Here is a 21115-nt window from a genome sequence, read left to right on the forward strand (position 1 = left end):
CTCTATATAGTTATAATATAAGCTAGTAGTTACTTCTGTACGTATAGGCTAACGTACAACGTACACTGTATTGTACCGAAAAGTAGTGCGGTTCGTTGGACACGCTGGGTGCTCTTGCCTTCTCTACTTGTTTACTCCCACCATCTACTGCTCAACTTACTCCGACACCAACTCTACCGCGTCGTAAACGTCACCACTGGCTACAAGACGACTGATGGCGCCCACTACGTGAGTCTTCTCTTCTACTCGTCGCGCACCCAAGGGATTGTATACTGACTTCACTCCAGACGATCCGGCTGCAAGCGCGCAAGCGGCGAAGCTGTAGACACCAAAGTCACCAAGAAAGCGAAACGTTCGGTCAAGACCGATGCGAAGCCTGCGAAGAGCGAGGAGCCCGCAAGCGAAGCTCCGCAGTACTTCCGCTTCCTTGATCTTTCTCCAGGTATGGCTTCTTGCATGGCATCTCGAAGTGGCTATCAAGCGCTGATACTACATAGAGCTAAGGAACAGAGTCTACGACTACGCCAAAGAGGACGACTCCAACCGCTTCGCCCCACAGCTTGTTCGACAGAACCTCCCATATGCTTCGCGCAAAACATATGCAGAGCGAACCTGGAAGTTCTTCGCTCTGACTCAAGTTTGCACGCAGATCCGGGCAGAATATCGTCCTCTTTGGGTTCAGCATCTTCGTGTTGCGTTCATGTCGACTTACTATCTTGCGAACTTCCTCGATACCTTTCTACCATCTGAGAACGAACCCAAGCAAGCGCCTAAGCTGGTACAGTTCTTGTGGGACCATGGCCACGATGACAAGACGAAGTTTGATCTGACGCGTATCTTGCGCCTGCACTCGCATTCCCCATCATTTCAAGTCGAATTCGTTCCTGAGAACGTCGTACTCGGACAGAGTGTTGATGACGACATGTGTCACAGTTGTTTCAGGCGATTTTATAAGGAGGAACAGGGTCTAGATCCAGACAGCGACGATGACGACTGCGACTGTCCAGACTTCGATATGAGCAACAGCGAGTGGAAAGAGTTCAAGCACGAGCAGATGAAGTACACTTCTGATCTCTCTGTGTTTATCCAGAACACGACTAAAGCTTGGATGACGGCGGTGAAAGAGGGCAAGGTGACCGTCACATGCACTTTCTGCCAGTGGAGCAAGCATGCCATGTTCAGAATTCTCTGCAAGGATCCGGTTTGTGAGACGACCACCAACTCTCAACCGGCTTGGGATCTACTCAAGCAGTGGGGCATTCTCGACCTCCAAGTGAACAAAGCAACGCAGTTCATCTTGGTATATAACGAAGACCATACCATGAACCATGATGGTTACTTCATGAGCAACTCAGTCGTGCGTCAGGTTCTCATCCGCAAAGCGCACTCGGCGAGCTAGGTATCAGATAGATGGTTGTGCGGTACAGTCAACTACACGCGGCTTCAAGAGTAGGGATACATTCCAATTAAAACGTGAAGAGATATTCAGCCTGCCACTCCATCGTGATCAAAATATAAACAGCACCTCATACAAGGGAAAAACTAAACAGGTCTGCAGACTACATTAACATGAGTGCATGCAAAGTAGGTGTGTTGACATTGATGTAGACCCCAGAGTGTTCACTTTCTCCCTAGGTTGACGTGACAGTGATGACAACGCCAGTCTCACCGTCACCCACAAGCAAAGCTCTAAACTGAGTAATTCCAATTATCAAATTTTTTCATTCCATTCTCTCTAGAGTATATATAAACGTAAATGTGCCTCTACTAGACAAATCAACCAGCTGACCCAAATATCAAAGCGCTCAGTCATACATGAAAAAAAACATCAACGAACCAAGATACCCAGGCCATATGTGAAGCAGGCCGTCAATCATAAAAGAGACGCTCCCAAGCTATGCCCCCTTTTTGTTCCATGACCAGCCAGCGCCGAGCAGAAAATCGCTGCTTCTTGATGCTTTCCCGCTCCCAATATACGCCGTAAATGCAATGCACAAGAGATTCATCATAGACTAGCTTCCGTACTACCGTCGTCAAGGTCGTCGGGGTTTGCGACGCCATCTTCGTCCTCGGATTCCGCCTCTGATGTGCTGTCGCTGTCATCATCAGCATCGTCATCGTCATCGTCGTCGTCCTCCTCCTCATCGTCATCGTCATCGTCTTTTTCGACGGGCATACCGGGAACCGGTCGCCATGCTACGTAGTCGTGCTCGACCCAGCGCTTGCTCCGTGGAAGCACGTATGGGTCAAAGGGAAAGTATGCGTCCAGGAGGAAGGCCTCCTCGCCCTTCTTGCTTGTGAGAGCAGTCTCTCGGCCGCCGATACCGTTGAGGTACCCACTGGCCAGACTGCGGGACAGTCGTACACGCTTGTTTGTCTCTACCAGCGTATCGATGTATGTGAAGCGGAGGTGCTTGGCGATGCGGCCGAACTGCTTGACGATTTCCGGTGCGCAGATTCTGAGTGGGTTCAGCTTGCAGAAGATGTTGCGGCGTATGGTTTCGAGGGTCGACCGGTGCCACTGGAAGTCGCCTTCGTGGTACATGATGTCTGCGTCGGTGGGCAACGTGCCGTCGGGTGTGACGATGAGATCGCGCCATCGGAAGCAGAAGGCGTATAGCAGTGCCTGTACGATGGCGTAGTATGTGCCGTAGCGGCGTAGGTCTGGGCCGATGCACTTGGGCTCGTGTGCTTTTCGCTGGTCCTCAAGCTGGGAGCATAGTGTGTCGAAGACGTCGCGAACAATGGAGCCAGGAACGTGCGCGCCGCGCGCGATGTAGGAGGCGAGGTAGGCACATGCGGCTGAGCGTAGTAGCGGGGGTCGGTTCTTATCTATAGCCAGGTGCGAGCAGGTGTCTATGAACCGCCCCATGAATTCTGTCGAGATCTGGCTGAAGTGGAAGAGCACGAATTGAGTATGCCGTGAGCGGTAGGTCGGGATGATGATGGACTGGAACTGCGCGATGAGGGTTTGGTAGGTGCGATCCATCTCTTGATAGTCGTTCCGTTCGAAAACGGAGTCGTAGTAGGAGAACTGCACGTCCATGACGGTGTCGAGCTTGAGCATCATGTCTTTGATGTCTTTGAGTCGCTGCTCTTCCGGGTCGAGGCTCTCCTCACTCGATTCGGAGCCGTCATCGCTCACGTCGTCGTCGTCGTCTTCCTCATCGTTGATGGCCCCGTCCATAAGTCGCTCCTCCAAGTCGTCGTCAATCTCTTCCATGTCTACCTGCATCTGCGCGTCGATCTTGCATAGCTTGTCCGTCACGAGTGCCAAGATCTCGCCTCTGATTTCCGGCGCGTACTCTGTGACCTTGAAGATGTTCCGGATGTACTCGACGTGGACCTTTGCGGTGTCGTTGGAGAAGGGGAAGGTGCTAGAGATGACGGGCGCGAGGAAGGAACTCGCCATCGGACTGTACTGTAATATGCCTACGAGGGTCTCGTGTACGCGTGCTTGTAGGCGGACTCTTTGGATCGGTGGGTCGTCCTGCTGCCTGGCGTTGACGGAAGGCGCACTCAGGAACATGTCGACCAGCATCTGTAGCACGGTCGACATGTAGCTCGACTGCACCGAGAGCAGCCTGCGCAGGAACATTCGGTAGGAGCGCAGGAAGTCTTCGTTACGCGCTATCCAACTGCAATCGATGACGGCATGCACCAGGCCCTTGCAGTTGCCGTCGAGTTTTGGCGTGTGTTCGGTGAGTGCGATGAGGTATTTTTGCAAAAGTCGCGATAGCGGTGCACCTGTGGACGTTGGTGCTTCTTTGAAGAGGGCTTTGAGCCCATCGTAGGCCGCCTTGTCGCCGGTCGCATGCCTTTCGATGGCGCGCCGCACCTCCTCCCCCACCAGCTCCAGACTCTTCTCGTGGTGCTCGCTCAGTATCCGCACGTTGACTTCGGGGTGGAAAGTGACTCGGCGGCGTTTGAGCGTGTCTGGGGTCGCGTTCTCGGTGTCGGACGAGTTGTCGATTTGCTTGCGTTTGAGGCTGCCACCCGCGGTCGGGGCGGCGGTGCCGAGAGTCCTGTTCATTGTGGCAAGAGCGACCATGTTGTGGGCAATGTGGTTGGCGAAAGGTTTACATCTGAGCAGGAGCGTGAGGTGTGGGAGATTGTCGTCCGTCGGTGGGCTGGTGAAATTGGCAGCGAGGACAGCGGGGGTGAACGCACGCGACTGTGCTGCGAAGTATTGAGCCCGAGAGAATTTCAGCGGGTCACTTAGGTAAGCCAGTAGTTCACCATGGTTCGCCGATCCAACACCCAATCACTGCAACAACGCATGATGCGATTCATTTGAAATCGTAGAAATGTATTTAGTTTCCTATCCATCGCTTGCCTGTATCAGGATTGGATAACCACAGCGTCGCGAAGTCGATACAGACTGGTTACTCGCGCTGGCCCACCACGCACTGTTCTTCTTCGCGCTTCGTTTGATCAAACAATGCGTTTCAGGCTTATAATAGATTCTCTAAATCCTACCTGAGATCTTACCTCGAGGATTGGCGTTTTTTTGTTGTATGATCTACGAGCTCACATCTCACCGCATTGTGAAATGGCAATGTCTTGCACTGGCTTTCCCTCCGGGTTGGCTACTGTTCGCGTATTCTCGATCTTGGTGACAACGTCCATGCCTTCGATGACATTGCCGAAGACAACGTGCTTGCCGTTCAGATGAGGGGTGCCATTCTTCGCAGTGATGATGAAGAACTGGGAACCATTGGTGTTGGGACCTGAGTTCTGCAATAGTTAGTATGAGGATTTCATATAAGCTGTGAAAACCTACAGCCATGGATAGAAGACCGGGCTTGTCGTGTTTCAGGGTGAAGTTTTCATCGGCGAACTTCTCAGTCCCCCAGATAGTTCTTGAGCCAGTTCCGTTGCCATTTACAAAATCGCCGCCTTGGATCATGAACCCTTTGATCTATGTTCACTTAGCATGTGAAAGACAGTGCACTGTGATGCTACTTACGACGCGATGGAATTTGCAGCCTTTGTAGCCCTGCGGCTGTCCCCGGCTGTTCTTGGTCTCGCCCGTGCAGAACTGGCGGAAGTTTTCAGCAGTCTTTGGGACTACATCTCTGAACAGTTCCATCTTGATCCTCCCCAGCTTCTCCCCTGTTCGCTTATGTCAGTCACCATGGTCGGGTCGCGGGCGTTTGCCCAACTGTGGGCTAGGCCAAGAAAGACGCGTAGCAGATGGTGCGGGGTGAGGGGTAGCCACTACTGGGTCACATGGGTGGATGCATACCTCCTAGGGTGATGTCGAAGAAGACGATTGGGTTGGGCTCGGCAGTCTCCGCCATGGGTGCGGCAGTGCAGTGCTTGAAGAGCGGACTAGTGACGTTGGACGGGCTTTGGCAGTGGTGATCGAGGGAGTCACACGGTAAGTGAAAAAGGCGTTCCGTCCAGATGGTTCCAAGATATGCCGAGCAGAGACAATGGTGCAGAAGCAGGGGAGTCGGGCTGCTGCCAGTGGTGGACAATGTTCATGTGGATACGCGCAGTTTGCTAGCGGGGAAGACTCCACCGGAAGGGCAGGGATCCGACATGTCTACGCAATAGTGAGCAGACGGCTGTCTAGCGACACTGCCCGTGTACTCTGGTCCTGCGACGTGAGACTGAGACTGTGTAGTAGTGAGTGAATGCAGTCGTGTTGATTATGTATCACCGCATCAGGCTGTCAGCAATTTTACAGTGTGATAGCACCTGCATGCGACGGCATCCATGCGGCCCAAAGCAGAAACCCTGCTTCGGGGTGCATTGCGCGGACAGCGCCTGTGACATGTGCATGGTGGAATCGCAAGCAAGACCCAGCGCATTCACGACGCTCCCCCTCATTATACAAACAACCTCATATCTACCACTCGCCACTGCCCCAAACGCCACACTGGCGTACCATTAACCGTCTACTGTCATCATTGATGGGCCTGGTTGCCGGTCATCCTTGGCACCTGCCGGCGACGTTAGCGACGCCTCTGCGGCCTTTATCCGCCTGAAGACCGGCACCTCCCCCGTTCAGCCCTCGGCCACGCACTCGCATTCACTGCCCTTCCCTGACCATCCCGCCGAGTCTGTTGCTTGACCACCAGCCCTCTTCGCATCGCATGGCCGATAACGATCCGTTCCCAATTCACCGCTAGCGATTGTGGCACGGGCAGTCACTGCGAACGACTACAGCCTCTAGGGACCCGACTCTCCATCGCCACGCCCGCAGTCGTTGCCGTCACCATCACCGATTCATCACCTTCTCCGGCCCTTGCCTTAGCCCTCCCGCCGCCACCTCCAACTTATCGCAACCACTCCACGCGCGATAGATACTCTGTCGCCGTCGTGTCCAGTCGCCTCCTGATCCGTTTCACCTCCAGCAAGGCTCGCCGCATCCGGCCTCACTCGCGCATCGCTGACTCGGTGTCCTCCACGACAGCGCAATAGTATACCGACGTATGGAATAGCAGACTCGTCGCAGCCCACCATGTCCAACGTTGTGCTCTTCCCGCGGCAGCAGGCCACCCCAACAGACGGCGCCAACAACAGCGGCAGCAACAACAACAGCAACGGGCCCACCAGTTCGCCGCTGCTTTTTTTCGTTGCCCTGGGTTTCGGTGTCGTCTTTACAAACTTATGGTAGGCAATGGCAGTTGGCTCGGCTGCTGCTCCTCGTACTGACTGCGCTCAGGATTATCGTTGGTGTTAAGTACTGCTTCCGATACAATCGCCGTCGCGCGGCCCAGGCTGCTGCTGATGGCGAGCCAATCGACATGACCAACATGCCTCGCCCGCACCGGAGGAGGAGGGAGAAGAAGCTGATGACCATGGACGAGGTCAACGAGCGGTTCCCACTGACCAAGTATAAGCAATGGAAGTCAAGTCGCGAGACCGAGGGCTTGCCAGCTAACGGCGGCATTGCGACGGCACCCCAGAGCAGAGCAGCAAGCTTGAAGGATGTCGAAGGTGTCATCAGTGCCCAGGACGAAGGTCCAGGACCGCGAACCGATACTGCCCTCTCCATGGCCCGCAACGACCTCAACGCCCCAGCCTCCTCCGCCGACCCAGTCGCTCCCCCGAGAACAAGTGTCGAAAGCAGGAAAAGTCAGCACGTGCAAGACCTTGAGAAGCAGGTCGATGACAAGTTGAACTCGGAGAAGACGGACAACGTTCAAGGGCAAAGTGGTACACCCCAGGCCAACGTGCGCGAGCGCGAGGACGATTCGGACGACGAAGAGGATCCCATCAGCACTGCCGCTGCACCCGAGATGTTGGCCGAGCCGGGAGACACGTGCGCCATCTGTCTGGATACACTGGAAGATGACGACGATGTACGTGGACTGTCTTGTGGCCACGCCTTCCACGCCAGCTGTGTCGACCCATGGCTTACGAGTCGCCGCGCCTGCTGCCCTCTCTGCAAAGCCGACTACTACGTTCCGAAGCCCCGTCCTGAAGGCGAAGTTGATCCCCTTACTGGTCGCCGCTCAGTCGCTGGTCTTAGGTCACCACCGCAGGCAGTCTGGACTTCCACCAACCCATTCTCTCGGTCTCGCGTCATGGTCATCAACTCAGACTTCCAGCAGCGACAGGGTGGTGATCGGTTCGGGCGACTGAATCGGCCTAATCGCCGCGAGCGCGTGGCTGGGAACGCGCCCCAAGCGACAGGGCAGACTGGCGAGAACCAAGGATGGCGATCGAGGATGGCGCTCAACCGAACTCAAGGCCCTGGCTTCTCAAGCTGGTTCGGCCGCAACCGTGGCACCGGTGCCACTGGAGAAACCCCTGTCTCGCAGCAGCCAACTCCAGGACAGCTCGAAGCAGGTGGCCGATAGACGCGGTCCTGTTGTCACCCAGATTTCTCCATCGTTCTCACGCCCAATTACGACTACCATACCCTCCGTTTTGTACCCGATCCTCACGGCACTTTTCTGTTTTTCCACATTCCGGCGTTTCCCCATCCATATCCTGAGCAACTTTTCGTCTTGGTGTAATCTCGCTCACACAGTACCTATCAGAGCATAGCGGGGTCTCTCAACACAGCATTTGGCAGGCGGGGAGAATGGGCTATACATGGATAGTTGCTAGTAGCGACAAGGCTATAGTTCTGGATTGAACTGCTAACATTGTAGATAGTATAATCTACAGCTTTGCAGGCGCGATAGTCCCACTCAGGGAGGCTTTTTGGCACATTATGTAGCATATACTAAGCGATTTTGATAGCAAGCGAATAGATACATGGAACACAAGATGTCTGAAGCAAGTGAGACCTCGCTTTTCGAACCAAAACAGTGATGCTAATTACACTACGTGCTCACAAGCCAGCGCTAGATTCTGCGCGGTGAACAAAAGAGGTAACCGCGGCCCATGACGCTAGTCAGCAGCGCATCCCGCCTCACGTCAACCTCCACGTGCATGAAGTACTTAGGCACCTACATCGACGGATTCTCTTGAAACATCCGATAGTCACGGCATAATATGCTGCAGGACACCCTCAGAAATGTTTTCAACTTGTTGAAATCCGACGTCTTCTCTAAGTAGCCACCCTCACAGACGAACAACATGGCGACCGCCAAAATCACCACAATACCCACCGAAATCCTCACATCCATATTCGAGTACTTTGTAGACGACCACGAAACGCTCGAAAATGTTAGCAAGGCCTATCCAGAGCTCGCTCCAGCGGCAAACACAGTACGCAACAGCGTTCGAAGAGTCCTTGTCCGCGGAAATGGTGCACACGAAGCGTGCATGGAGTTTCTCGAAGAGCTTTGTCTGGCCCACACACCGTCTGGTAATGCCATTGGGCCCATACGCTATCTTGACCTCGTCTTCGACAGCCGGGCACAGTTCCGACTAGAAAACACAACGCAGGAAATCCTAAATTTCCTTCCAGCGGTCCAACATGTCACGCTCAAAATCAACGCCCGCCCCTTCCCCGACAGTCCCAAGCAGGAGCATATCGAAAATTTCGTAGAGAAAACGTGCGGAGCCGTGGTAGACTATGCGAAACTCATGAATATGCTCAACTCACTTCGGCCGGCAAGAAAAATCGGTCTTAGCCTCATCATCAACGACTGCATACTTCGCGCTTCCCCCATCATCGCACAACAATACCCAAACATCACACTCCGAGAATTCGACGTCAAGATATACTTGTGTCAACGAAATACCCTCGCCGCCTTGGCCGAGCGCTTGCTCTATGCAACAGAAACTCTTACCGACTTCACGATACTGGAGGACCAAAAGAGTCCATGGGATTGCGACTGGATCCCTGTTCTCATGCCGTTTTCCGGTCTCACTGCCCTCAAAAGACTACACATATCGTCTGGCTGTTGGTTCTCGGACTCGGCCATGCAGGGTCGCCAGGGCTTTCTATGGAAAGGCGAAAACGTACGCCCATCCATCGTCCATTTACTGCCCCCATCGCTTTCCTCGCTCCGAGTAGACTTTAGTGGTAGCGCGGCCATTTTCGCTGTGGGCGATGGATACCGTGCCGCCTTCTTGAGCTCCCGCATGACGTCCGACGAAATCAAAATGAAAATGAGACCATGTTGGAACTGGATATACGAAATTGCCGCTGCTGATCCTTCGCAATTTCCTTGTTTGAAGAAGGTGGAAGTGCTGGAGCTGAAATATGTGGTCAGTGATAGGGGTAGGGTCGTCAGGTGTGCGGAGCCGATGGATTGGGACCCGCCTGAGGTATTGAAGAAGGCGTTTGCGGATAGGGGGATCGAATTGACGATTCAGATTAGGGGTAAGACGGAATTCAAGTCGGCGGGGCCGGGAGCTGATGTGCAGGCAACGTGATAGTCAACGAATGCAACTTTTGGCATCTCTCAACGCATCAGCCTCATACATTACACAATGAGTATTCACCTTGCGGACCTGCAGATACCGGAGTCACAATCACAACAAAAGGGGCGACTACAACGACGAACCTTTACATCGCTTCACACAAATGTACAACTTTTACATTCACCACTTTTACAGTGAGGGCGTTCAGCTAGTAACTACTAAGCGTCGTGTGAATGACGGGCAAACCCTACCCCGAGTAGCTACTTAAGTCCCCTTTCCCCTCCATGGGATAATCAACATCAGCGCAACCGCAACCCCTCCACTCCGCCCACTACCCAATCTTACCCTCCAGAAACCTCCGTTTCAGTCTCCAGAAACATGTCCAAACCCATAATCACCGCGCTGTCAAACGACATCTTGGACCAAATCTTCGAGGATGTAGATCAAAAAGATCTGCTGAGTCTGATCAAGACGCACCGAGTCTTCCACAAATCCGCCCAACGCCTCTTATTCCAGTCGATTGACCTCCCTGTACAATCGACCCTGGCCCCTCCATTCGTTCAAGGCGGGCATGCTGCGGAAGTCAGCCACCTACCGACACCCCAGGATCGTACAGATCCGGATGAAGAGCCGCTGCGGTATCGACGGGAACCCAAGCCATTACTACCTCCGGTCTTCCTGCCACTAGAAGACTATCAGATCCCAATAGAGTACAGGGAGCACGAGGCTTACGGTAATGTCGCGGCTCGGCAGCAGAAGATTGCCTTGTTTCTCCAGGCCATCGAGAAGGCGCCAGAACTGGCAGAACATGTACGCCACGTCCGGATAGACGCCGAGTGGGGCCTACCGCTTTTCGTCCACGAGCAAGCCACCACCATCTTCGATAAACTACCAAACGTGCGAAGCATCGAGGTAACGGTCAAAGACCGGTTGAAGGGTTCGAGATGGAATGCTTACCAGAACATATGCATGAAGCAACTCTGGTCCGTACTCGAAGATGAACCCATCGAGACCGTCACTTTGAAGACACCGACGTTGAGGATCCTCCGTGAACTCATCCAGATCCCTACTCTGAAAGACTTTTCGATTGACACCCCGGCGTCCTGGCATGAAAGCCCCGAGTCCGATATCAAGCCAACCCGCATTGTCCACAACTGGTTCGAGCGCGAGCGCGAATATGGTTCCATCCCTAACCTCACACACTTCAACACCGGGACTTTCCAAATCAGCCCTCTTGCTCTGGGCAAACTGCTACGCCAAACTGAGAAGATGGAGTCACTGGACCTAACCCTCAACTGCCTGTACGCCTGGCAAAGGGACATCATACCCCCATGGCTTCGTCCCACACCCCCTACACCCCAGACCATCATCGACGTCCTAAACGCATTCCCATCCCTCCCCTCAACCCTCCTCGAACTCTCCCTCCTCGAACCCCCCTCCGCAAACTTCAAAGACCACCCCTACCCGCCCTTCACCCCCTCCTTCACCTTCCTCAAAAACCTCCAGATCCTCCGCGTGACCTCATCCCTCCTCTACACCTCCCTCATCGACCTCCCCAACTCCGCAAAGAAAACATGGATCTGGCAGAAACAGGACCGTTGCGCCGCATCCGCATACACCCACATTCCCCCCTCTGTCCGCGAGTTGGAAATCCAGTTTCCGATGCCCGCAGAGGCGGTTTTTGCGACGGGCGAGGCGCGGGCGCAGTTTAGGCGGTTGCCGCAGGCGCTGCCGATTAAGGGGTTGAATTGGATAAGCCAGTTTGCGGAGATGAAATTAGCGGGTAGAGGGTTTTTGACGGAGCTCATGTGTTTGAGGCTGACGGAGGTGGTGGGTGTTGGGGGTACAGGGAAGATTTCTGGGGCGTTTGAGGCGTATAGGCCACCGAGGGTTGTTAGTGGGACTTTTGCTGAGGCGGGGATTGAGCTTGTTATTAAGCTGGCGAAAGTATAGGCATTGATGTCTTTATTAGACTGATTGGATGTACATAGTTGTATGAGATCCTCAGCTACATGATAGCCCTCAAAGGGCTGAAGGGGATGAGACTGGATTCGTCCACCCCATTCACGGGGAACAATGAATACCCCATACAAAGCAGTTAATTTGGAAGTGCACATTGCCTTGTGATTCTGTCAACATCTGTTCCATCTGTTCCTGTATGACGTCTCCCTTAACCCGAGTTCTAGTGTATTGAGATACTCAGCACCATGCTAGAACTCTGCTGTTCCCCAGCAACCTCAGTCCCTCAATGCTCTTCCACGTAGGCCAAGTTTTCCGCATCTTTGCACTTCCGTATCATTTCTTTAGCGAGCAGTACGATCCTCCTCAAAACGACTACATTTGGACATAGTCTAGGCTACATGGCACACCGACCAAGGCTGCTGCGACAGGCTTGGTAGCCGTGCCGGCGTTGAGGTATTTGTGGATTATAGTATTGGAGATCAAGTGACCAAGTGAAGAGGTATGCATTCACAGTCGAGCATGCAAAGCATCCGAAAGTCTTCCTCATTGTTCGTGATGGTTTTGCGATCCGTTCATCCAGTGCGCATAAGGATGTTGCGTCGTAGGCCCTGCGTGTTCGCCACGAAGGTTAGCACCCAGCAATGCGGGTATTAGTAAAAGTTGAGAGCGCTCGAAATTGCACATACAAGTAAACCCATAGCCACCGCCCAAAGGATGCGATGAATCCTCTGATACTCCAAAACCGCAAGGCTCTGCTGTTGCGCCTCCATCGCCAGGGTTGTTTGCGTGCCCCTGGTTATGATCGTCGAGACCCAAATTGAGCGCAGCCCAGTCGATGCTTTCCCAAGCGTTGAGATCGGGCTCGGCAACGTGGTGTTGCAGCGGCCCAACAGGGCTGTTGGCGTCTTCAGCTTTCAGGGGCGCTTCGAAGAAGGGCGCGAGCCTACGTACAAGAAGAACTCAAGTATAAGCAAGCGAATGCATAGGCAAGAATGTACGGTCATCTAACCTGAGATTCACAACCCTGGCCCATAACTGACACACAGCGTCGTTGAGCTTGTAGCTGACCCAGCCGCAGAGATGGAGTCGTTCGAGAAGCGCTTCCGCTGATAGGACGTCGAATTCTGCACAAGCGAGTGAAGTCTGATACACGAACCATGTGCTATCGGGTGATGGTTCCGCTGATATCGCACCGATAGAGAGTATCCAGAGTAGAAGGTCGGGGCAATGCTGCCACTCGGTACGAATGGTGCAGTTCAGAGCTTTCTCTAGCCGCTTACTGGCTGCAAAGTGGAGTAGATGAACATGAGACTGTCGCTTAAACGCTTCCGTCGTCCGCACCGTAAAGATGAGTAGCGCAACGCACAGCGCGTCTTCGAGAGGGGTGACGAATTGCTCGTTCTTGCGTACCCATGTTAGCAGAGAGCACTCCAAGACACATGCGAAGTTCTGAATGTCGAGAGGGTCTAGAGGGCTGTCGGGGTCACTGAACCAAACATTCAGGTCGGCAATCAGGGAAAGTACCAGTTCCACCAGGGCATTAAGCGACTCTTTGAGGCCTGCACTCCGACAGTAATCGGTCAGATGTTGGGAAATGCTCGATTGATAGCCTGGTGGATGACGTGGAAAGCCTGCTGTGCTGATGAAATCCAATGTAGAGGGGCTTGGCGCTTGGAAATCGTAGATAGCGTGGGCCGTCGAATGCCTGATGCTCAGTAAGCACATGCCAAACCGGTTCCGGGCAGAATGCGGGAGTAGAATCTACACACCAAAGCATAAAGGCTTGAAGGATGCGATTCGTTTTGATTGCTCCTAGTCCTCCACGCAGCTGCACCATTCTCTGCAGCCCCGTTCGATGGATCTCGAGTTGAACTGCATGGTCCTCGTGCAGGTCGAATTGTGGCAGATGCAAACCCTCTTCTATCGTGAGTAAGTTGAAGACAGCACCAATATTCGCATCAGATATTCCATCCGGTGTCAGTATCGCCGCATTGACAGCAGCAATAGCCTGTGCTCGATGGTGCAAGACGGCATCCATGGTATCTTTTCCGAACACGTAGGCGTGCAGCGCGATCGTAGCAAGCAGACTATGCATGAAGCCTGGATTACTTATCGCCGTGCCGAACCAGTCCGACTTCATCAGGGTAGATCGATGCCGGACGTCGACTGCGATGATGCCAGGCGCCATCTCCGTGGAAACTATACATTTAATGTCAGCGTACGAAAACGAATACCACCAGGCATCGACATGTTTGGCGCCATGCAATCGGATGCAATCTAGACTTCGCACTCTCAACGCCGTTGTACAGGGTTGTCGTGCCACGAACCCAGCGACCTGGAATGTCTTGATGGGAGGAGAGATGCAGGGACAGCCACTTACAATGCTTCAACAGTTCCGACACGCTGCGGGTTACTTCGACGGATGAAGTCCGAAAAGGATCGAAAAGCTGATTATTTGGGTCTTCTGCAGGCGCCGCAGGCTTGACCAGCAAACATCTTTGGCAGAATCCCTCACCCGGGCGGCACAGAAAGATCTGACACTCTGGGCAAACGTCCCTCTTCGCTATCGCATAATCTTCAGACTCTGGGGAAGAAAAGTAATCAGACCTGTTCGCAACAATTGGAGGGCTTGGCGTCGCCCTGTTTGACGTAGACGCACATGTACTGTTAGGACTTGCGCTTTCTGAGCTTCCAGTTTTCCTTTGCTTCGCAGCATGTTTGCTTGTTGACCATGGGTTTTTCCTGCGGGCGTTCTGCATGACAAAAGAACGAGCATTGCGACGACCTTGGCGAGACGTCTTCGCTTGAGCTGCGTCGACGAACAAAAAGTCTCGCTGATCAGACATTGTCGGTCAGAGCCACCCGATCTCCCTTTGGTGGCTCCTTCAGGCCCTCCAGCGGTTCTTCCCGTTACAGAACTAGCAATATGCCGTATTGTCCTGTTCAGAGAGGATGTAGATGGTGGGGCTTAGCAGGGTGTAGCCGGGACGACGTTGCGCGTGGTGACTAGTCCAGACTTTCCCAGTCCATGCTCGCGGGTCAACATTTTGGTACCGACATGTGCCGTGACGACGTTGGGCTGCGGCGGTATCGTCCTTGGTGTTACTGGAGGCGATGGAGGGGCGCGAGACGTGAAACTATCAAGGACCCGATTCGTGTTAGGCTGCAGAAGCGAAGTCGGGTGTGACGGGGTGCCTGCGCCGATGCCAATCTCTCGAATGATGATGCAGCTGCGCCGTCCCAAACCCGTACGCCAGATAGTTCCACGACACGGTGAACAACGCAGGGTCTCTGTCTATATATGTAGACGATGGAGCTCGCGGATCGCTATTACCGAAGGATCAAAAATAGCACCGGCCATGGCCGGTGGCTAACGTTGCGTGATGTTTACAGGACCTGCTGTGCAGAAAACTGGAGATGGACATGAAAGACGCCACAACCGATGCTAACAGGAGCCGGGGCACGGTAGTCTCCTATGATACAAGGCAGACTCTCAAGCGTGGGCCCAGACCTTGTATGGATACTAGATCTTCGATTGTCGGTAGCATGACATCTGAGGTTCGCGATATACCAGGTATGACGCACCCCTGGCTTTCGGCGCGTTCGGAAATACTTTTTTGTCCAGAGTGCATGCTGGACCCCCGAACACACGTACAAATAGGTTTGCAGTCCGAAAGGAAGTGAATCTGACGGAATGCGGACCCGACGAGGACGTGAATAGGTGCAAGGCCGAGGAACAATAGAGGCTCCGGACCCCGGCACCTACTGGGCAAGCGCGACGGAACCGCGCGTACCTTGATGCTCGGAAGCTCTGTCAACCACCGCCATGCAGGCAGACGGCATTCTAGCAGGTAGGACATGGCTGCTTATTCTGCTGACTGTGGCGCTCGTATACTGACCATGTCATTGTAACATAGGCCTTTCGGAAATACCTGCGCATGTCCTCCACGCGGAATTGCTCCGAAGACAGCAGGACAACGATGAGCGACCAGAATGCGGAAGCAAAGGAGCAAAGGGCTACTACAACACACCCATACATGTCTTCGCCTTGTTCTTAATACTCACACTTAGCACTGCGGGTTCGTACGTTTCTTCGCATACCTTCCAATGCACTGCTGACCGTCTCACAGCTTGCTCCTTCCCCGTGGTCGTCAAGCGCTTTCCTTCGATACCCGTTCCCCACCAGTTCCTCTTCCTATCTAGACACTTCGGCACGGGTGTCCTGATCGCGACTGCCTTCGTCCATCTCCTGCCTACCGCCTTCGAGTCCCTCACCGACCCATGTCTACCCCCGTTTTGGAACAAGGGCTACTCGGCCATGCCGGGCTTAATAGCCATGACATCAGTCTTTGTAGTAGTGGGCGTGGAGATGTTCTTCGCATCGAGGGGAGCAGGCCATTCGCATTCGACTGGCTACGAAAACCTAGGCCTTGACGATCACGCTGCGGCTGCGCGCCCGGGCCACAAGAGAAGCCATAGCTATGGGAGGTTCAGCAACGGCACACCAGGAGCGAATGGCCACATACCGGGCATCATGCTGCACGATGTGGAATCTTCGGCCAATCTCATGGCAGGCCGATCACCGTCCTTCTCTCTGGCATCGCCGATGACGCCTAATGATTCGATAAGCCGGAAGTCGATTGACGACGACAATGACTCAGATCTTGAGATAAGCAGGGAAGAGCTCGCCCGTCAAGATGAGGAGAACTCAGAAGACGAGTCTCGCCTGCTGCCCGGCCCTCATGCCCACAATCATGCCCACCAACCTAGCGGCGAATCCTCTGAAGATGTGGAGAAAACCGAAGCCCAGAACAAGAAATTACTCCTGCAATGTTTACTGCTCGAGGCTGGAATTCTCTTCCACTCCGTCTTCATAGGTATGGCGCTCTCGGTCGCCACTGGCACCGCCTTCATCGTCTTCCTCATAGCCATCTCCTTCCACCAAACCTTCGAAGGCTTCGCACTCGGCTCCAGAATCAGCGCCATTCGCTTTCCAGCCGGATCGCCGAAACCGTGGCTAATGGCTCTAGCTTACGGAACCACCACACCCATTGGCCAGGCAATAGGTTTGGCTATACACACCCTGTACGACCCAGCAAGTGAAGCTGGCTTACTAACTGTGGGATTCATGAATGCCATATCCAGTGGCTTGTTGCTATTCGCTGGCTTGGTGGAGCTCCTTGCTGAAGATTTCTTGAGCGACGAAAGCTACGTGACGTTACAGGGGAAGCGGCGACTACAGGCCTGTGCCAGTGTCGTAGCAGGGGCGTTGTTAATGGCACTAGTCGGCGCATGGGCATAGTCCCCAACGTTCTCTTCTTGTATATTCTAAGCGCATCATGCATATATCTGGCGTTATGGCTGGTCACATGCAGGCTAGCCTGCTTCGTAATCATAATCACCAGCGACTTTCGCGGAAGCTTCGCGATGTTACATTGCGGACTTGTCCGTTGCCTCCTGAATTTATTTCTCGACCTCCTCTTGTTCTTCAGTGCTTCCTACTCTGTACAACCCCTCGGCACCGCCGTCTCCATGATCATTCCCGATTCCAGCTTCTTTCTCCAGCGCTTTGCATCGCCTTACTAAATCACTTACGTGAGCGTCTCCGCTGTTGTAGCTCAAACCAAGCAGTGCAGTCTCCAGGTTGTAGAGGTACTCTTTGTTCTCGCCACTCGGACCTTTGCCTGTGATAGAGTCAGTATAACAAACTATGGCAGACGCAGCACGTCCAGCCGACAGAATAATAAGATAAAACATACTCTCCAAAATCTTCCTCGCCAACGCATCCGGATCCTGCGCACCCAAAAACTGCGGATTCTCCGGTAACCCAATATACACCAAACACCTAACACTTCCCGCCTCCTCTCTCACAGCGATGGTATTAGTGGCCTTGATGCCAGCCCGCATGCCTGCTTCGGCTTCAGTCGGCTCGGAATCGTGTGGCGGAGACGTGACCTCTGAGGTACTAATCGCAGGATGGAACGGCGCGAATTGGATCGAATACCCGTTTATCTCGCGGATATCGAGGTATTGGCGTACTTCTTGCACCTTCGAAGCTGGGATGTGGTATGCGGCGCCCCAGACGCGTTCGGTGGACTCATGCTATTCTTCTCAGCACCAGGCCTTCTTGCATAGGCAGACCTAGGCATATAGCTACAAGTCTCACATATCGAATAATAACGAACGATAAACTTACAGTATCCGTCAAAGTCTCCCAATGCGCCTTATCGATCAACGTGACAACGCGTCCCGGAGCTTCGGGCGTACCGCGGTGATCTTCACTGTAATCACCTCCGCATTAGCATTTACTCCAACCCCGCTTCTCCACGATTCAGTTGGAGAGTCTCCATCCATACCTCGCCTACATACGATCGTCAGTCAAGAACCTTTTTTTATCGTACCATATCGTGCCATACCTGGCACCAGCCAAGGAAAAAAACACACATACCTGCCAAAATCTCCGAACGTATCCTTCGATGTAGCCGGGAATTCGCTGGTCTGGATTTCCACTGTCAGATCAAGGAATGGCTCTCTCTTTGTGACAGAAGTCAAGATGGCATGTTTGCTTTTCGCCATTCATGCCATGTTCGGGCCGTACCGTAGTGTGGCGGTGGTTTCCATATCAAGCTCCTACGACCGAGGCGTTAGCTTTTCGGCTAAACGTGTTCGAAACGCATAGGCAGGTACATACCCGTATCCAAAGATCCAGAAGTCGTCGTTGCTGCCGAACGTCTGGATTTCGTTTTGATGGTCCGCCATGGTTCGATGATGAAAGCTCGCTGCGATTCCGATGTCCGCTTGAGGTAGGACAAGTCTGTTCTTAACGTTTCCTCGAGGTGCCGTAGTGCTAGATTATTTGTGGGGCTCTTTGCAAGGAACTTCGGGACGATGGGTAAGCGGTAGAGAGGCGCGGAACAGCATTTCGGGAATGATTGTCGTGTGAAAATGTTGGGTTGGTTGCTGCGTTGGCAGGGCTATATACAGACACTTATACAGATACAGATACAGGTACAGAATCCTACGATCCGCCGGCAGCCCGGCTCATGAAGAAACCCTTCAACGGGCCCATTGCATCGACTGCTCTCAATCCGAGACTTCGTAGCCCTACGAGTGGACCCGATTCGACGCTATACAGACGATGCAATTTATCGCACACGCCCAGCATTGCATTATTCTCCGCATACCGTTCACTGGTATAGCTCTCCAACGCCAACGTCGATCCGATGTCTTGTCCGGTCTGCACAGCATGTGATATCGTCCGCACAAGCGCGGCAGCATCACCTTGGCCTTGGTTGAGACCTTGACCTGCCAGTGGATGTATGGTGTGCGCGGCATCGCCAACCAGTGCGACTCGTTCACCAGTGTAGGTATCGGCGTGCCGCATTCGAAGTGGGAAGGACGCGACTGTGCCGTCTTGCACGTGTGCTACTCGCATCGGTATCGCGTGTTCGTCGACGGGCGTATGCTTCTCTCGCCATGCTACCTCCTCTGCCTGTCCGGATGAGAGGGTGTGTAGGTACTCCAGGTCTGTTGGCGAAAGTCGGAAACCCGCATTGACCATTGCGACGAAATCGGCCTGTGACAGCGCCTTGAGCTTCGCAGCACGTTCCGGCGTGGTACTCCATACGAGTGTCGACATGTTGCCTGGAAGTGGCAGCATAGCGATTGGGCCGGTTGGCAAGAACCGCTGGTATGCAATCTTGTGGTCTGGACCGCCCCAACCTTGCCCTTCGAGCTTCAGACTAGCCACCACACCATGTCTGCTATAGTCGAAGCCTCGTGACTCAATGTCTGCAAATGTCCGCACGGGGCTGTTCGCACCGTCGGCTCCAACCAACAGCCTAGCAGCCAGCGTCTTTCCATTGGACAGCGTGAGGACCGGCCACGACGAGAAGTCTATCTTCTCTGTATCCGTACCCAGATCTATCGAGTTGACCTTTGTAGATGTGTAGAAATCGACACCACCCAGTTGTTCGAGCCGGCTTAGTAGAGCGGTGACCGTGTTGATGTTTTCGATCATGTAGGCGATTGTTGTAGGCTGAGACGGGTTGCGAGGCGTGAGGAGAGGTTTCGCTGTGTGCCAATCGAAGGATATCCGCGCGTCGGCGACGCCGTCCCATACTTGCATCTCTTGGTATGGTTGCACTCGGGGTGTGTTGATATGCGCCCATGCTCCAATTTCTACACCGCGCATGTCAGAGGAGAACTGTCGAACATCTAACACATTTATTCGTACCCTGCAAGTTCTTCACAGAAGCTGGAGTGAGGGAGCTGCATCTATTCGAAAAACTCTCCAAGGTCGCATCTTGTGGCAGTCGACTTTTGTGTAGATCCTGTCCCTCGATGAGCGCAACCTTGAGCCCACTTGTAACTGGCGACGCTTTCAATCCTGTCAGGAGACTCAATCCTGCCGGGCCACCACCTACGCAGACGACATCGTAGACCTCTGGCGCATTTGCGGAGCTCGAAGCAAACCTCCGCTGAGGCCGCAGATGGACCCAGACCGCCGATCGTGACGAAAGAGCCCTGGGCCCTCTTGGTAACATTCGAGGCGGCATCACGAGCCTTTGAAGACTATCGTGACATGGACGGACGTATTCGATTCGCGAACCGCGAAAGTCGGAATGGTGGTGTCATCATGCTATGTTTGACATGTTTGCAGCCAGACACGCTAGGATTATGTCATCAAGGCAAGTCGCGTCGACCTGCCGCGATGTTAGCGCCGGCTTCTTCCACCTTCCAAGGTTCTCCACAGCCAAACCACAACCACATCTTTGCTTCCAATTGAAATCCTCGGACCTCTTCCAAGGATAGCTCTGACGACGACGACTATGACGATCGGAGACATACGAGTTCCATCGATGCTAACGGCTATCCAAGGCGTGACGTCCCTGCAGCTGACGTTCACACCCCTCAATTGATCATATGGCCGTTGCCCAGTACCAGGCAGTGGTTACTGTCAGTGAGCTACACAGGATATCACACCATTCTCTGCTGCTTCTCAGTTTCTTCGCACTCGAATTCTTCGCGAACCGCCTGATTCATGCTGTTTGGTCATGCAGTATAACTTCCGTTATGGTAATCATGATGAGTATGCCTGTATGCTGCAGAGTGTCGCCCGTTGAAGATGATAGGCACGGTAATTTTCCGCCTAAGTCACCACGGCAGCGGTCCCTACCATGGCACTGATGTATGACGGGTGACTCTCATAGGCCAGTCTTCCCAGGAACGCTCGAGATGCACGCTGCTCTCGCGTGCGTGTGCAGCGTGCAGGACCTTCTTATCTGCTCCAGATTACTTCGCTGGACTTCCAAACTGCCACTAACCGCACAGAATGTTGTTTAGTCAAGCCCTACGACTGTATCAACAATCT

At 53.6% G+C, this 21115-nt stretch overlaps 9 protein-coding genes across 9 annotated transcripts; 5 read left to right on the forward strand and 4 right to left on the reverse strand.

The window, feature by feature from the left end:
• Window positions 1–214: 214 nt before the first annotated feature.
• Window positions 215–1399, forward strand: J4E93_004100 (uncharacterized protein; the record flags this gene model as incomplete). The annotated part of the gene is made up of 3 exons (XM_049342029.1): window positions 215–228; window positions 288–442; window positions 498–1399. 3 exons carry the CDS (start codon window positions 215–217, stop codon window positions 1397–1399), a joined length of 1071 nt encoding a protein of 356 aa, XP_049200181.1.
• Window positions 1400–2005: 606 nt separating this feature from the next.
• J4E93_004101 (uncharacterized protein) lies at window positions 2006–4051 on the reverse strand (the record flags this gene model as incomplete). The annotated part of the gene is made up of 1 exon (XM_049342030.1): window positions 2006–4051. The coding sequence occupies one exon, from the start codon at window positions 4049–4051 to the stop codon at window positions 2006–2008; it is 2046 nt and encodes a 681-aa protein (XP_049200182.1).
• Window positions 4052–4530: 479 nt separating this feature from the next.
• On the reverse strand, window positions 4531–5303 carry CYP3_2 (Peptidyl-prolyl cis-trans isomerase H; the record flags this gene model as incomplete). Its single annotated transcript, XM_049342031.1, has 4 exons — window positions 4531–4737; window positions 4784–4921; window positions 4970–5115; window positions 5249–5303. 4 exons carry the CDS (start codon window positions 5301–5303, stop codon window positions 4531–4533), a joined length of 546 nt encoding a protein of 181 aa, XP_049200183.1.
• A 1169-nt stretch (window positions 5304–6472) lies between these two features.
• On the forward strand, window positions 6473–7817 carry J4E93_004103 (uncharacterized protein; the record flags this gene model as incomplete). Its single annotated transcript, XM_049342032.1, has 2 exons — window positions 6473–6624; window positions 6677–7817. The coding sequence occupies 2 exons, from the start codon at window positions 6473–6475 to the stop codon at window positions 7815–7817; spliced, it is 1293 nt and encodes a 430-aa protein (XP_049200184.1).
• Window positions 7818–8544: 727 nt separating this feature from the next.
• J4E93_004104 (uncharacterized protein) lies at window positions 8545–9792 on the forward strand (the record flags this gene model as incomplete). The annotated part of the gene is made up of 1 exon (XM_049342033.1): window positions 8545–9792. One exon carries the CDS (start codon window positions 8545–8547, stop codon window positions 9790–9792), a length of 1248 nt encoding a protein of 415 aa, XP_049200185.1.
• Window positions 9793–10158: 366 nt separating this feature from the next.
• Window positions 10159–11733, forward strand: J4E93_004105 (uncharacterized protein; the record flags this gene model as incomplete). The annotated part of the gene is made up of 1 exon (XM_049342034.1): window positions 10159–11733. The coding sequence occupies one exon, from the start codon at window positions 10159–10161 to the stop codon at window positions 11731–11733; it is 1575 nt and encodes a 524-aa protein (XP_049200186.1).
• Window positions 11734–15568: 3835 nt separating this feature from the next.
• J4E93_004106 (uncharacterized protein) lies at window positions 15569–17044 on the forward strand (the record flags this gene model as incomplete). Its single annotated transcript, XM_049342035.1, has 3 exons — window positions 15569–15593; window positions 15660–15821; window positions 15873–17044. The coding sequence occupies 3 exons, from the start codon at window positions 15569–15571 to the stop codon at window positions 17042–17044; spliced, it is 1359 nt and encodes a 452-aa protein (XP_049200187.1).
• Window positions 17045–17205: 161 nt separating this feature from the next.
• J4E93_004107 (uncharacterized protein) lies at window positions 17206–18501 on the reverse strand (the record flags this gene model as incomplete). Its single annotated transcript, XM_049342036.1, has 4 exons — window positions 17206–17426; window positions 17502–17844; window positions 17939–18023; window positions 18434–18501. The coding sequence occupies 4 exons, from the start codon at window positions 18499–18501 to the stop codon at window positions 17206–17208; spliced, it is 717 nt and encodes a 238-aa protein (XP_049200188.1).
• A 259-nt stretch (window positions 18502–18760) lies between these two features.
• J4E93_004108 (uncharacterized protein) lies at window positions 18761–20300 on the reverse strand (the record flags this gene model as incomplete). Its single annotated transcript, XM_049342037.1, has 2 exons — window positions 18761–19923; window positions 19979–20300. The coding sequence occupies 2 exons, from the start codon at window positions 20298–20300 to the stop codon at window positions 18761–18763; spliced, it is 1485 nt and encodes a 494-aa protein (XP_049200189.1).
• Window positions 20301–21115: the final 815 nt, after the last annotated feature.

This window comes from Alternaria ventricosa (assembly GCF_023758065.1).
Source record: "Alternaria ventricosa strain BMP 2768 chromosome Unknown scaffold_6, whole genome shotgun sequence".
In the NCBI taxonomy this organism is placed as follows: Eukaryota; Fungi; Ascomycota; class Dothideomycetes; order Pleosporales; family Pleosporaceae; genus Alternaria; species Alternaria ventricosa.